This window comes from Asparagus officinalis, chromosome 1, assembly GCF_001876935.1.
Source record: "Asparagus officinalis chromosome 1, Aspof.V1, whole genome shotgun sequence".
Lineage (NCBI taxonomy): Eukaryota > Viridiplantae > Streptophyta > Magnoliopsida > Asparagales > Asparagaceae > Asparagus > Asparagus officinalis.
Window position 1 is genome coordinate 13459225 of NC_033794.1, and position 15015 is coordinate 13474239.

The following is a 15015-nucleotide window of genomic DNA, read 5'->3' on the forward strand; positions in this document are numbered from 1 at the left end:
CTGGTTTCAGCGCTGAGGCTGAAACCAGGTCGTTTTTTGCAAATAAAACTGAAATGGGTCTTTTTTTGGTAATAGTTTATCAAATGGGTTGGTTTTGAAAATTTATCCTGCAGAGGAATGTATATTAAAACTTTAGCCGGTAATTCTCATTCAAAGTTTCATCAAGCTCTTGAGATGTAGTCTCATTCTTAGCTTTATAAGCAGTGACAAAACTAGACTGACATCGATATAGATTGACCATTTACCACATTGAAGTTGATGCATAATTGGCTTAAACTACTTGAAACGATATACCAAAATCAACACAGAATTACCAAAAAATTTATTCTTGTTTTCCTATAAAAGAAGTCCACATGTTACCAGTGGATATACATACCAAGAGTGAAATTATATGCACACAGTGACAGAAGGCCACTCACTCAAAACACAGGAGTTCGTAGCAAAACTGTAGATATCATTAACAATACATCTTCGACTAAATGTACAGAATAGTGAAGATATGATACGAGTATCTATTTGCAACTTGCAGTATATAACCACAAGATACATCCACGAGTACGGTATATGACATTTAAACGGTCACACAAAAAAGTTGCCAACTCCGGTTAGCAGAGCCTATATATATCTATGTGCATCCAGCAATGGGAATTGTATTCTCTAGAGAGCCAAATGGAGTGTGATTTGGCAGCTGAATTGATTTCTTTATCGGACGCAAACAAGCAAGATAATTGTTTAACTGGTTGTTGCAAAGTGGGAGTTTGCACGCTGGAATTGTTGCTTCCTTTTCTATTGTAACCGGTGCTCCAGAAGGATCCTATTACAGCGAAGAATATGAAGGGAAAAAAAAAGAACATTCAGAACTTGAATAAAGCATGTATCTATGCCATAAACAGCTTCCTACATAATAATGAAGAAGAAGTAATCTGCTATTCAAAAAGTAACTGCACTTGAGAAGTAACTTGCGTATATCATGCTTAAATAAATGGATTGTTCCTCAACAAACAGATTCAATCTTGTGTTATAGGGCACTAAAAGTTCCAAAATCTCAACAGAGCTAATTAGCATCGATGCCCATTAGAAACAGATTAAAACTTTTCAAAAGGTTATGTTTGACATTGTAGGCCCAAACTGGTTCTATAAACATGTATTGAAAAGTAAAGATGCAGTAAATCAATATATATGCAGGAATTCATGGGAAGGCTAGAAACAAAGATGATTAACTATTATATCAATACAAAGATGCAGTAAATCAATATATATGCAGGAATTCATGGGAAGGCTAGAAACAAAGATGATTAACTATTGTATCACTACTAATAGAATCAGTGAAGGAGCATACCCCAAGTAAGAGAAATGTGAAGGACTGTTTGCTATTTATTTCTTCAACATGTATTTCAATCAATTTCCTTAGATCAGAGAGAGTGGAATCCTTCAGGACTTTCAACTTCTTGATAATATTCCCAGTGAATTCCTTCGACGCTTCCCATTTTACACAAACCTCCATCATTCCATCAGGCTTGTAGTTCTCCTTCAATTCTATGTCAGCCGATAAATGCGATAAAATAGCACTATCAACTTCAGTAGTCTTTGAAGGAATCTTTACTGTAACTTGTTGTGCTAGCTCCCTATAATTACCACAAAGCCTAAAAATATTTTGTATTCTAGTTTTTCTTTCAAATGTAGCATCTTTAGGATTCTCCAAGAAACCGAATTTAGAATCTCTCTCAGTTTGTCTAGTGATCTCTTCTACCCTTTCCTTATCTACTTCATACCCTTCAATGCTACCCTTCTCCTCTCCTTCATCTTCTCTTTCGAAAACAGTGCTCAAGCACGCTCCGTCTGTGAATCTCGTATCATTATCATTCCCCTCGTTGTCAAGACTCAAACTTTGAGGATTGAATTGATGGAAATTTTCTTTTATTTCCCTCACATCATGAATCACAGGTAAATCTCCCATATCCAGCTCCATGGACTTCTCCATAGCTAGATCACCATTATAAAGTTCTGGTAATCTCTTCACTAATGCTTCTCCATTGGATTTTCCCCTTTCTACTTCCATTTCTTCCAACCTTTGCCTCATTGAACTAAGCTCCTCTTCTTGTTGCGATATCTTTTCTTCCATTTTCATAAGCTCGAGCCTCAACATCTGAGTCCTCTCCTCAACCTTACACTTAATCTCCTCTTCTCTTAGGGAGGATATATTTCCTTCTACGACTTTAAGTTTAGATTTAACAGAAAGTAGCTCTTCCTCTCTTTTCACTAGCTCCTTTTGTGCATCATCACGCTCTTTTTCCCTAAGTTTGTTTTCCGTTTGCAACTTGTAGATAAACTGACTCATTGCTACAATTCTTGATCTTAAGTGCGTGCTGGATTCATCAGAAACGACTTTTTCTTTAGGAGTTGGCACGTGAGCTGCACGTACAATGCACTTAGCTTTAGCCCCATACTCAAGAGTGGAGATTGTTTTATGCAATTCTTTTGGATCAGGAATTGCACATAAAATCATCAGAATCTTTGATTTGTCATCCTCAAAGGAATCCTATAAAAAAGATCAGATTTTTTGCTCAAATGAGAATCCGAGTCTTAAAATTGTGATAAAGGATCTCTATGTGTGGTAAAATTACCTGAAGGAGCATCGTGAGCTTGCTATCTCTGAATGGGACATGAGAATCACCATTTGCAATGGACTCGACAACTCTCTTTAAAGCTATGTTACCTTGGTTTATTTTAGCTGTCTGCAACCAAAATCATAAGAAATCAATACAGTGAACAAAAGATAATCGTAAATATAAACTCATGAAATATTGGATGTTTACAGAATTAGCACACTACTAAAGGAGAAAAAGTATTTTTCTATAGAAAACATGAATGGGAACTGGACTATCAAATAAAGGACATGCACAATACCGATGGACTAATTGTGCATTCATGCATAAATGATATTTGATAAATGTTCATGCCTGAAAATCTTGGGATAAACCCAGGGCCCAATAGAGCAGGGTCGCAGCAATAGTAGAGCAAAAGTAGAGATAAAATGTTGGACACACAGATTTACGTGGTTCGACACTTGATTGCCTACGTCCACGGGCAAGGATAGAAGAATTCACTATGAGGAGAAAACTCTGAAGTTACAAACTCTCTCTCTTTATAAGAAGAAACTCTCTCTATTTTTTCCCTCTCACTCTTCTATGTAAGAATTTGTTTCTGGGATGATTTTTTCCTTAAGGATTTGGAGCCTATTTATAGTTTTTGGAAAAACACTATGCATAATAAAATATTAATATTTTACTGTGCATTTCTAAAATCTTCAAACTTCACGACTGCTTTCGGTGTGATAATTTGAGGTGGGTCCCACTCCTTTTGTTTTCTTTTATAATTATCAACAATTGTGGGCTTAGTGGATTCACATGGGCGGCTGATTGCTGACAATCTCCCACTTGAAGATTTGGTTGAGTATCAATCATATCTTCACATCATTCTTTCTATCTTGCCATCATTATGTTGCTTACGTCTCCATCAGACCACAAGAGTATCGACACCAAATGAATTTGTCAGTACTGACTGCTTTTGTCAAAAAATCTGCTAGGTTATCTTTGGTGTAAATTTTCTGCATATCCACTGTTCCTTCTTCCACTTTCTCATGAACGAAGTGATACTGAACTCGAATGTGCTTGGTCTTTGAATGAAAGGCTGGATTTCTTGTCAAATGCAAAGCACTCTGACTGTCACAAAATAAAGATATCTTCTTTTGTTCATAGCCGAGTTCCTCCAGCACCATCTTCAACCACATCGCTTCTTTACTGGCTTGTGTAGCTGATACATACTCTGCTTCTGTTGTTGAAGTAGTCACAACTGACTGCAGTTTTGAAACCCAGCTTACAGCTCCGCCAGCAAGTGCAAACACATAACCTGTGGTGGATTTGCTATTATCACGATCACCTGCATAATCAGAATCAACATATCCACTGACAATAAAATCAGATCCCCCATAACATAATGCAACATTTGAGGTTTCCTGAATGTATCTTAGAACCCTCTTTACAGCATTCCAATGCTCTTTACTAGGATTCGCCATGTATCGACTAACCACTCCCACTGATTGTGCAATGTCTGGTCTTGTACAAATCATCGTGAACATTAAGCTTCCCACTGCCGATGCATACGGTACTCGAAACATCTCCATCCTCTCTTCTTCACTGCTAGGACTCGTACTGGAGGATAACTTAAAATTAACAGGAAGTGTGGTAGAAATTGACTTACAATCTTGCATGTTAAAGCGTCGCAAGATTTTCTTCAAATAGTTCTTCTGAGAAAGCCAAATCTTCCTATTAATTCTGTCTCGGTAAATTTGCGTCCCTAGAATCTTGTTTGCAGATCCTAAATCCTTCATTTCAAATTCCCTAGCCAACTGAGCATTTAATTCTTTGATACGATCTTTGTTGGGGCCTACAACCAACATGTCGTCAACATACAACAATAAGATAACAAAGTTATTTTTACCAAACCTCTTGAAATATGCACAAGGGTCTGAATTAAGTCTGTTGTATCCAAGGCTCATGATGAATGAATCAAATCTCTTATACCAACACCTCGGCGCCTGCTTTAGACCGTACAGAGATTTGTTCAATCTGCAAACCAAGTTCTCTTTTCCTTTTTCTTCAAAACCTTCTGGTTGGAGCATGTAAATTTCTTCTTCAAGATCTCCATGAAGAAATGTTGTTTTCACATCTAGCTGCTCTAGATGTAAGTCAAATATAGCGCTCATAGCCAGGACTATTCGGACTGTTGTTAGTCGAACTACAGGAGAAAATATTTTATTAAAATCAATACCTTCTTTCTGAGCATATCCTTTTACCACCAATCTAGCACGATACCGCTCCACTTGATCATCGCCATTTCGCTTGATCTTGTAGACCCATTTGTTTCCAATGGTCTTTCTTCCTTGTGGCAGTGACACAAGTTCCCAAGTCTTGTTCTTATGGAGAGCTTCAATTTCTTCCTGCATTGCTGCCATTCACAAAGATGCATCTGTGCCATTTATAGCTTCATGAAAAGTTGATGGCTCTCCATCTTCTGTTAGAAGACAGTATGCAACATTACTCTCCGTAATATACTCCGAGTGCCAAGTCGGTGGTCTTCTCTCACGAGTTGACCTTCGAACTTCTGGAGCCTCGGCCTCGACTGGTTCTTGTACATCATGCTCCGGTGTCGCTTCAGAAGAATTCGGATTATCTTCTACCTGAACAGCTGCAGTCTCTGAGTCCTTCCTCGAACTGCTTTCTTTCTCTTCACTTTGTAGTTGGTTCTCTACAAAGATAACATCTCTGCTGATGATAACCTTGCGGGCAGTGGGATCCCATAAGCGATACCCCTTTACTCCATCAGCATACCCCAAGAATATGCATTTTCTGGATTTTGAATCCAGCTTTGTAATTTCTTGGGCATTGTACATTACGTACACTGGACTTCCAAATATATGGAGGTTGGAATAATCAGCTGGCTTGTCAGTCCACATCTTCATTGGCGTCTTCAATTGTATTGCAGTTGATGGAGATCGATTTATCACATAACAGGCGGTTTTTACTGCTTCCACACAAAATACTTTTTCCAGATTTGCAGTAGCCAGCATAGCTCTTGTTCTTTCCAACAGAGTTCTGTTCATCCGCTCCGCCACTCCATTTTGTTGAGGAGTATAAGCCGTACTGAATTGTCTTTTGATGCCTTCATGCTTGCAGAATGCTAGGAATTCACCGTCTGTGTATTCTCCTCCATTATCTGTTCTCAAGCACTTGATCTTCTTCTCAGATTCAAGCTCGACCCGCGCTTTGTAGGCTTTAAAAACTGAGAACACATCCGCCTTCTTCTTGATAGGATACACCCAACATCTTCTGGAGTAATCATCAATAAAGGACACAAAGTACTTTGCTCCTCCTAAGGATGTAACTGGTGCTTGCCATACATCAGAATGAACCAGTTCCAGAATAGCCTTGCTTCTAGAACTCGATGTGTTGAACTTCAGTCGATGTTGCTTGCTTGTAACACAATGCTCGCAGAATGGAAGAGCTACCGAATTAAGTCCAGGAAGCAGTTTCTGATCGGAGAGAACCTTCAAGCCTCGTTCTGACATGTGGCCTAGCTTGCGATACCACATCATGGTTTGTTCTTCTCCACGGCTGGTTGATGCCACACATGAATCAGCTTCCTGCAGAGTCTCTCCCTTGAGCATGTACAGATATGTAGCTATTTTTTCTCCTTTTATCACCACAAGCGCCCCTCTAACAATCTTCATGACTCCATTTTCTATATGAGTCTTGCACCCGAGCTCATCTAATTGTCCCAAAGACAATAGATTCTTCTTCAAGCCCTTCACATGTCGCACATCTTGAATGGTGCGTATTATACCATCAAACATTTTGATTTTGATAGTATCAATACCACAAATCTCTAAGGCATGATCATTCCCCATGAATACAGATCCTCCTGAGATAGGTTCATATTTGTGAAACCAATCTCTCCGAGAGGTCATGTGCCAAGAGGTTGCTGAATCTAGAAGCCAGACATCAGCAAACTTCTTTCTGCCTTCATTAACAGTGATTGCTCCACTGAATAGAATTTCACCATCCTCTGACGTGCTGACAACGCATCCTTGAGATGTTGATGGCTCTGAAGACTTTTTATCTCCACTCTTCTTGTTGTGCCAACACTCCGATTTGACGTGCCCTCTTTTGCCACAGTTGTAGCATTTGATATTCTTCTTACTTCGTGATTTCGATCTACCATGGGCATGACTCCCACTGGAGCCACGTTCCGTTGATCTTCCTCTCGTCACCGACAAGGCCTCCGCTTGCTGCGAACTTGCCCGCCTGTCTTCCTTGCTCTTGCGCCGATTTTCTTCCTCCAGAACAACGGCTGCAACATCGTCGAAGACTAGATTGTCCGTGAGGACGTTGTTCGTCAGGTTGATGATGAGTTGATCATACGAGTCAGGTAGACTCTGAAGTAGAAGTTCTGCACGTTCATTCGCACCAACTGTATATCCCAACGTTGTGAGTTGGGAGAACAGTGTGTTTAGGGTGTTGATGTGGTCGGTCATCGATGTAGATTCCGCCATCCTCAGAGTGTAAAGTCTCCTTTTTAAGAAGATTTTATTGTGCATGGATTTCGCCTCATATAGCTTTGTTAGAATATCCCAGATCTCCTTTGTTGTCTTTTTCTCCTCTATGCTTGACAGCACCCCGTCTGCTAATGCCAGATGGAGATTTGCAATAGCATTTTCGTCCATCTCGTTCCACTTCTTATCATCTGTGATGTCGTCCGGCCTTGCACCAATGGCCGCCAGGCAATTATCTTTTCTCAAGATAGCCTTTATCTTCAACTTCCACAATGAGAAATTACTCCCGTCGAATTTCTCGATCTTGAACTTCGCCGCCATTGCTTCTACCACGAACAGTAACTTCTTACTATCTCACGTAAATAGTACTGTATTTATGAACAGTAACCGTATCCGTGAATAGTGCCGTACTTGTGAATAGTACCGTATTTGTGAACAGTATCGTACTCGTGAATAGTACACATCACCTTCAAAGGGTAAATGATAACCTAACTTATTTTCTGATGTGGAGGATCCACCTTTGGTGGCAGCCACAAAGCATACGATAAGTAGATATATACAAGTACCCTAAGTTGGCTCTGATACCACTTCTTGGGACAAACCCAGGGCCCAATAGAGCAGGGTCGCAGCAATAGTAGAGCAAAAGTAGAGATAAAATGTTGGACACATGAATTTACGTGGTTCGGCACTTAATTGCCTACGTCCACGGGCAAGGATAGAAGAATTCACTATGAGGAGAAAACTCTGGAGTTACAAACTCTCTCTCTTTACAAGAAGAAACTCTCTCTATTTTTTCTCTCTCACTCTTCTATGTAAGAAGTTGTTTCTGGGATGATTTTTTCCTTAAGGATTTGGAGCCTATTTATAGTTTTTTGGAAAAACACTATGCACAATAAAATATTAATATTTTACTGTGCATTTCTAAAATCTTCAAACTTCACGGGTGCTTTCGGTGTGATAATTTGAGGTGGGTCCCACTCCTTTTGTTTTCTTTTATAATTATCAACAATTGTGGGCTTAATGGATTCACATGGGCGGCTGATTGCTGACAGAAAATGCATTCATCAATTGAACCTAATTACCACTAGATATGCAGAAAAAACCAAGTTGGCACCTGCATTTTGGCCTCAAAGCCACTTTGCCCAGCCTGCTCTATGTTTTCTGACCCCGCCATGTCAACGAGCACAAGTCTTCCTCCCACAGATGGAACATCCAGGATAATCTATGGTTTTTCGCAGAGGAATAAACTTTTGCAAGTTGGATATTAGAAGATTAAAAATAAGACTGACAAAGGGATAGAAGAAAACAAACCAAGCAGTGACTTCTCGAGCTTCTCTCATTGCAGTTGGTACTCTTAATGATCCGCCGCTTCTCGACTTTGGCAACTTCTCTCAAAATCTTGCCTGCATCATTTCCAGAAATATATGTTGCATTCTTCGCCTTTTTCCCCATCACCTCTAGTCTCACCTGAACATATGGATGTGATAAGGTAGTTATACGATTTGTTAAAAGAGTAAATGAAAAAATTAATAAATGATAGGTCCTGCGCTGATCAATAGAAAAAGAAAAGTTAAAACAACTAAAGATTAGAACACAAAAATAGCAGCAACTGACGTATGCTTCTTTAAAAGCAAGCAGTGTAAAACTAAACAAGTTGGTTTCAGATACTTCTTCAAAAATAACCACAAGGATGAACTCTCAATCCTAATAAAGATAGTATCTGAGTGTTTATTTCCATACTTTGGGATGTGATTATATCATGGTAACTGAGTTTTATGCAGATGGTGATGCACATTGTATTATTTTGATGATAAATTTTGATTGTTTTACACAGACTGTGTGGATGATTTATATCTTTTGGTTGTAATTTCTGACAACCTATTTTCATTCGCATTTCTTGATTGTTTAATGAGTTACATCATGTGATTAAATAGCACCGAGTCAAAAAGTACGTCGATCACTTATAATTTCACACATCTATTGGATTCCATTGAAGGTGTATGCTTGAGAACTGAGATTGAACTTAACTTCTGCTGAACATACAATTATTCTTACAGTTATCGCTCTTTCCTCCAATTCTTTTAGGCATCAATATTCATAATAGACAATATGCAGCCAATTTCTTATAATCAAGAATCAATTTTATCTATTCCTAGGAAAAGAACTTAAGCTCTCAACAATTATTTCGAGCAGAAGGAAGTTTTGACTGGTCTTGAGAAAATAAAATTTCACCCCAAAAAATGTTAAATTAGTAAATATAGATAAAGGAGCTAAAGTTATTGACTTAAACAAAACAATCTTAACTGAACTATCACTACAAATATCAATTTAGGAATCGCAATCCCAGCTCCTCCGCCATTCAAGCTCCCCGAAATGAGATCATAAATCTCCTCATTATAAATCTCTAAAACAGCCACATTCACAAAAACCCCAATCCCAAAACCTCCATCATCCCCTTCACCCTCCCCCAAAATATCCTTCAAAGCCCTATAAACAACCCCGGGTTGTTTCGGGCACCCGAACATCGTATAACTCTTACCCGACCCGGTAGTCCCATACATCATAATCGTACATTTGGCCCCCAGTCTCACTCCCTCAACTCTAGAACCCACATATTTTGCATAGAACTTTTCTAAGTCCTCGGCATCCGAGAGTGAAACTCCGTCGAGGGTGAAATCTCGGTATCCGATGTCAGATCGGAGTCGGATTGATTTGGAGTCGGCCGAGAGCTCGAGGGAGGGTTCTGGAAAGTTCCGTATGCGCCCGATGACTTCTACTGGATGCTCGGTTGGGATTGAGGGGAAGTTGAGCTTGTGTCTGGATTGAGGGGTTTTTGTCGGGGTTTGGTGGGTTGAGATTGGCCTTGGAGAAGGAGTTGGGGCCATTGCACAGAGAGAGAGAGAGAGAGAGAGAGAGAGAGAGAGAGAGAGAGAGAGAGACCCAGTAGAGAATTGGGTTGTTGAATTGAGGAGGAATGGGTTATGGCTTTTTTCCCTGGGATTTTTTTTTTTTTTTAAATGAGAGGAGGGGAGAAGGAAAGGGGGAAGAGCTCGAAATTTGAAAAGCTAAGTAGCCGTTGGAGGATTCGCTCTATATAAAGCGGAAACTGTTGATTCGCGCTGATGTTGACACGTCGTTTTCCAGCAGGGCATCGGTATGGTAACTATGACAAAACCCCCTAGATTTACATATCCCACAAAGCCCCCCGTAACTTTGGGGAGTGTCACAAAAACCCATGAGCATCGTAAAACTATCATTAATGAAAATAAAGAAAAGAGCGGTAAATTGAAAAATATCCAGTAGACCAAGAGTGTTCACTGAACAAATGCTACCTCTTAATCTTGTCGCTACATCCTATGCATGGTCAACTTCATACCCAGCCTTAATGCCGAATTTATCATCAGCTATTTACGACGATTCATATCACCCGCAAACTGAATACAACAAAATATACAGTATCTTACAATGAATACGAGATACCGTTCAACTTAAAAAAAGAGAGGAGCTCCTGTGGTGTACAAAACACATAGTACAATATCAAGAAAGAATGTATGTACGTAGTACAATACTTCATTACATTATCAGGTTCATGAGATCACAAAAACCCTGAGCTCCGCTCTATCACCTCGGGTTATCCGTGTATCAGCATCAAGGTATGTTACTTCAAATTCGCCACTCCCTGTGTTTGATGGAGGCCTCAATGCATCAGGAAGACGAGGAACTTCCAGTGGTGGAAGCTGAGACAAGTTCCCCGTTGCCTTCACCGTAGTTTTCTCGAATGTTATCTTTATCTTTGAAGTTCCTGTAATTATCAAAAGTAGAGTTATTAACTGTTTAAAATATTTAATGGTAACAAGAAATCTCCTTTATCAGTGCCATCTTTTTTCAAAAAAAACATCATCTTAAAATTCAATAAAAAACACATCATCATTGACAGTAAACCGTTAATTTTGTAATGGAGTTTTGTTCTTAATATGCCTGCATTTCAGAATCCACAGATTTTGTGAGTTGAAAAAGAAGAAAATAGAAAAACAAAAACAAGTTCTCGGATAAAGTAAAAAAAAAAATCTAATATTTTGTTAATAGTTCTCAAAATATTTGTGCAAACATCTAAAGGAAACAAAGTCCATAACAGAACTAACGATTTTCAGTAATGGCCACAGACGATGGACTTTTGTTGAACTTTTTTGAGGAGGAAATTACTTGAAAAGGGTTTTTTCAATACTAGTTCCTTAAACTTTAATATTTTGTTAATAATTCCCAAAATATTTGAAGTCGCTATTAGGTCCCCCATCTTATAAGATGTTCCAAACTAGACCCTCACATTATTGAAACTACAATTAGGTCCCTCAATTCTTATAAATTGTTTCAAACACTCCCTCCAACCAAAAGTAGAGTAGCAAGATATAGGATTTGGGAGACCTAATAACAATTTCAATGATTTAATGGACTAATTTTAAAATATTAAAAATTTAGGGAATTGATATTGAAAAAACTCTACTTGAGAACAGCAAATAGATGAACGAGATTTCTTGTAATCATCAGTAGATAGATTGAAGTGCAAAAAATTGACCTATAAGTTCAAATTTATGGGCTAAAGTAGCTGTTGCTTCAACAGGAGGAAGTGGCCATGGAGTTCCAAACTGGAGATCGACTATGTTATCAAAATCTTTACTGAGGATATCAATACGTTGAAAAACCTGTCTGAGTGTAATCGGAAGAAGTCTGCCAATGGGAGGACCGGGACGACTCCCACCTAGGGTTCTTGAGGAGAAGGCACTGCTATAGAGTAGCTTCCATCTTCCCTGGAGTTTATCGAGGTCTTTGGTAAGATCAACAACTCCTCCAACACCTTCCAGTTCCTTGGCAGCAGATTCTGCCCTTTTGAGGTCTTCTTCACTGGCTGCTAGGCCTCTGTTTAGTCCAGAAACAGCACTCTGCACATGATCATTTCAAACTCGTTGATGAGAAAAGCTTCACTAAAATCCGTGATATTTGAAGTTTTTGACATCTCCGTTTAAAAGCAGATAACAAATTTACGGACAACAGGGAAGAAGAAATAGAGAGAAGATATATTGTAGGAAGATTAACTGTTCATATAGAGAACTGATTTAGTTCTTCAAGGATCTTCTCTAGACAAAAAGCACGTGTTTTCATTCACAGCTGGAAACTCATTAGCCTTAGGGGAAACGAAGATACTATTTCACAATTCAAGTATCTCTCTTGTCCACGTAATATAATTTCATATAGGGCATAGGCTGTGTTGCATGGGTACTTCAGTAATGAAGTCGTACATGTACCCAGCATGTATTATACCCAAGGTTTTAAATATCGGTTATCGGGAATTTATCGGACGACCAAAATTCTTATCGGATAGCGGAAATTGGGGATATATCGGGGATAAGTAGTATTTATCGGAGTGATATACTAGATGGTGTATATATATAATATAATAACTAAAAATATAATCTAACCATGCTTAATGAAATATAAACATACCAAAATATAAATCATCATGTTTAGAATCACTAACTAATTGTAGAAAGCAAAACTTGCATCTTGACCGCACGATGAAACCATTCGATTGCATAGCCTTACTTATCGGCCGATAATCCCGATAAAAAAACCTTACTTATCGGCCGATAAGTACCGATAACGCCGATAACTCCCCGATAACTTGCCAAAAACGATGACCGATTAAAAATCCAAGTTATCCTATCGGAGAGCTCCCAAATCCGATAACTCGGCCGATAATATCGGTTATCGGCCAATATTTAAAACAGTGATTATACCCGTACAAGACAATGAAATTCCTCGAATATATGAATACATTTATTTAGACGTGCGCTCAATTATCTAGTACATGTTTTAAACTAAAAACACCTGTCATATATTGCTTGAACTTGTATTCTACACTTAATATTTGGTCCCTCAAATTCCTGTGTCACGGTCAGATTCATTTCAGCCCATAACTGCTTCAGAATATGGTTTCAAGATGTCATTTGGGTATCAGTTAACGAACAAGTGGTTTTTCCAATTTATAATCTACACTATAGAACATAAGAATGTTATAAAAATTTTAAGGGAAAATTTTTAAAAAAGACCTTTTTGCTAAATAATTAGCAAATTTGACCATTTTGCTAATTATTTAGAAAATTTTGACCTCTTTTTGGCCAACAGGCCAAAAAGAGGTCGATTTAAAAAAAAACACCATGTTCAAAACATACGGGACTAGTAGTCCCATATGTTTTGAGTGAACTAATTGTAACTAGTTCACTCTCTCATCCTCGATTCCAATCCATCAAGAAAAAACTCCATCAAGAAAAAATAAATAAACCCACCCCAATTCAATTCAATCCAATCAAGATAAACAACCTCGTGACCAAATCCCTCCTCCCAACGACGAAAACCTCCGCTACTTCTTCGAGGAGGCGGGCCTCGTAAAGGAGCAGATGTCCTCGGATCAGCAGCTCCTCTCCGACTCCACGCCATCAACGAGCGGTCAAGTCCCTCCACAAGCCCGAGCCCTCAAGTCCCTCCGCTCCCAGATCAACTCCCTCATCCTCCAAGTCCTCAAGTCCGCCAAATCCATCCGCGACTGCATCGAGTCCCTCGACCGCCCCAACGTCGCCAGTCGCCACCTCTTGGGCTACCGCAATGGGACCCCCATCGACCACACACAAGCCCGAGCCCCTCAAGTCCCTCCGCTCCCAGATCAACTCCCTAATCCTCCAAGTCCTCAAGTCCGCCAAATCCATCCGCGACCGCCTCGAGTCCCTCGACCGCGCCAACGCCGCCAGCCGCCGTCTCTTGGGCTACCGCAATGGGACCCCCGTCGACCGCACCCGCACCTTCATCACCAACGGTCTTCAAAAACAATTCGAAGAACTCATGCAGGAGTTCCAAAACCTCCGCCAAAAAATGATTGCCGAGTACAAGGAGACTGTCGAAAGAAGTTCAAACCCAAAACATACGGGACTAGTAGTCCCGTATGTTAGTCCTGTATGTTTTGGATAATTCCCGATTAGTTTACTCAAAACATACGGGACTACTAGTCCCGTATGTTTCGAGCAAGGTGTTTTTAGCAAAATCGATCTCTTTTTGGTCTGTTGGCCAAAAAGATGTCGATTTTGCTAAATAATTAGCAAAATGGTCGATTTTTCTAATTATTTAGTAAAAAGGTCTTTTTTTAAAAAATTCTCAAATTTTAATTTTCATAACATGTGAATGAAAAAAGTATATTCATCTCATATAAATTGGTTCTTGATAGTGAGGTGACCACTTCTTCGTCCACACATTTAAAGATACAACTTCAAAATGATCTTTGCTTGATTGCTCGCTTGTTAAATAAGGGGAAGGGGATGAAAAGTAGTCACGTTACTACCAAGGACCAAATTTTATCGTTGACACCAAGAATACCCATGTTCAATTCTCAGTATATGTCTATGTGTGCGCGTCTGTGGGAGCGTATGTGCACACATGTGCGTGGGTGTGCATGCATGGGTGTGCGCTCGTGCGCGCGGGTGTGTGTGTGTGTGCATACCCATGTTCAACTCTTGGTAGATATCTCCATGTGTGTGTGGGAGTGTATGTGCACACACGTGCATGGGAGTGTATGTGTGCACACATGAGTGGGTTTGGGTGGGTGTGTGCATGGGTGTGTGCATGCATGTCTGCGCGTGCACATGCTTGTCTGCGCATGCATGTCTGCGCGTGCACATGCTTGTCTGCGCATGCATGTGCACATGTATATACGTAAAAAGTCATGTCCTCGTTCTCTACCTTTTACGAATTTGTCGAGTCCTGCACAAGCAACCATACCAGCAACCCCTTCCATGCAATATAGAGTATAAGACTTGTTACTTTTCTTCTTTTAAACAAATAAACTTTTTTTTTTTTGGTTG

General features: G+C 39.5%; 2 protein-coding genes across 3 annotated transcripts in view; both read right to left on the minus strand.

Annotated features, from left to right (window-relative positions):
* Positions 311–10155, minus strand: LOC109850852 (kinesin-like protein KIN-10A). 2 transcript variants are annotated; one of them, XM_020420935.1, is made up of 6 exons: positions 9430–10155; positions 8423–8578; positions 8226–8333; positions 2625–2735; positions 1340–2539; positions 311–814 (listed from the first exon to the last, which is right to left on the minus strand). In XM_020420935.1, the coding sequence occupies exons 1-6, from the start codon at positions 9994–9996 to the stop codon at positions 626–628; spliced, it is 2331 nt and encodes a 776-aa protein (XP_020276524.1). In that variant the 5' UTR covers positions 9997–10155; the 3' UTR covers positions 311–625. The 2 variants fall into 2 exon arrangements, with proteins under 2 accessions (XP_020276524.1, XP_020276518.1); XM_020420929.1 differs by having other exon boundaries at positions 9416–9480.
* LOC109830776 (probable plastid-lipid-associated protein 6, chloroplastic) overlaps positions 10494–15015 on the minus strand; it is a 5834-nt gene continuing 1312 nt past the window's right edge. Inside the window, exons 2-3 of the mRNA XM_020398145.1 lie at positions 11685–12048; positions 10494–10913 (exon numbers count right to left, since the gene is read on the minus strand). Of these exons, the coding sequence (XP_020253734.1) occupies positions 10699–10913; positions 11685–12048 (579 nt within the window). The 3' untranslated portion in view covers positions 10494–10698. The remainder of the gene's footprint in view (positions 10914–11684; positions 12049–15015) is intronic.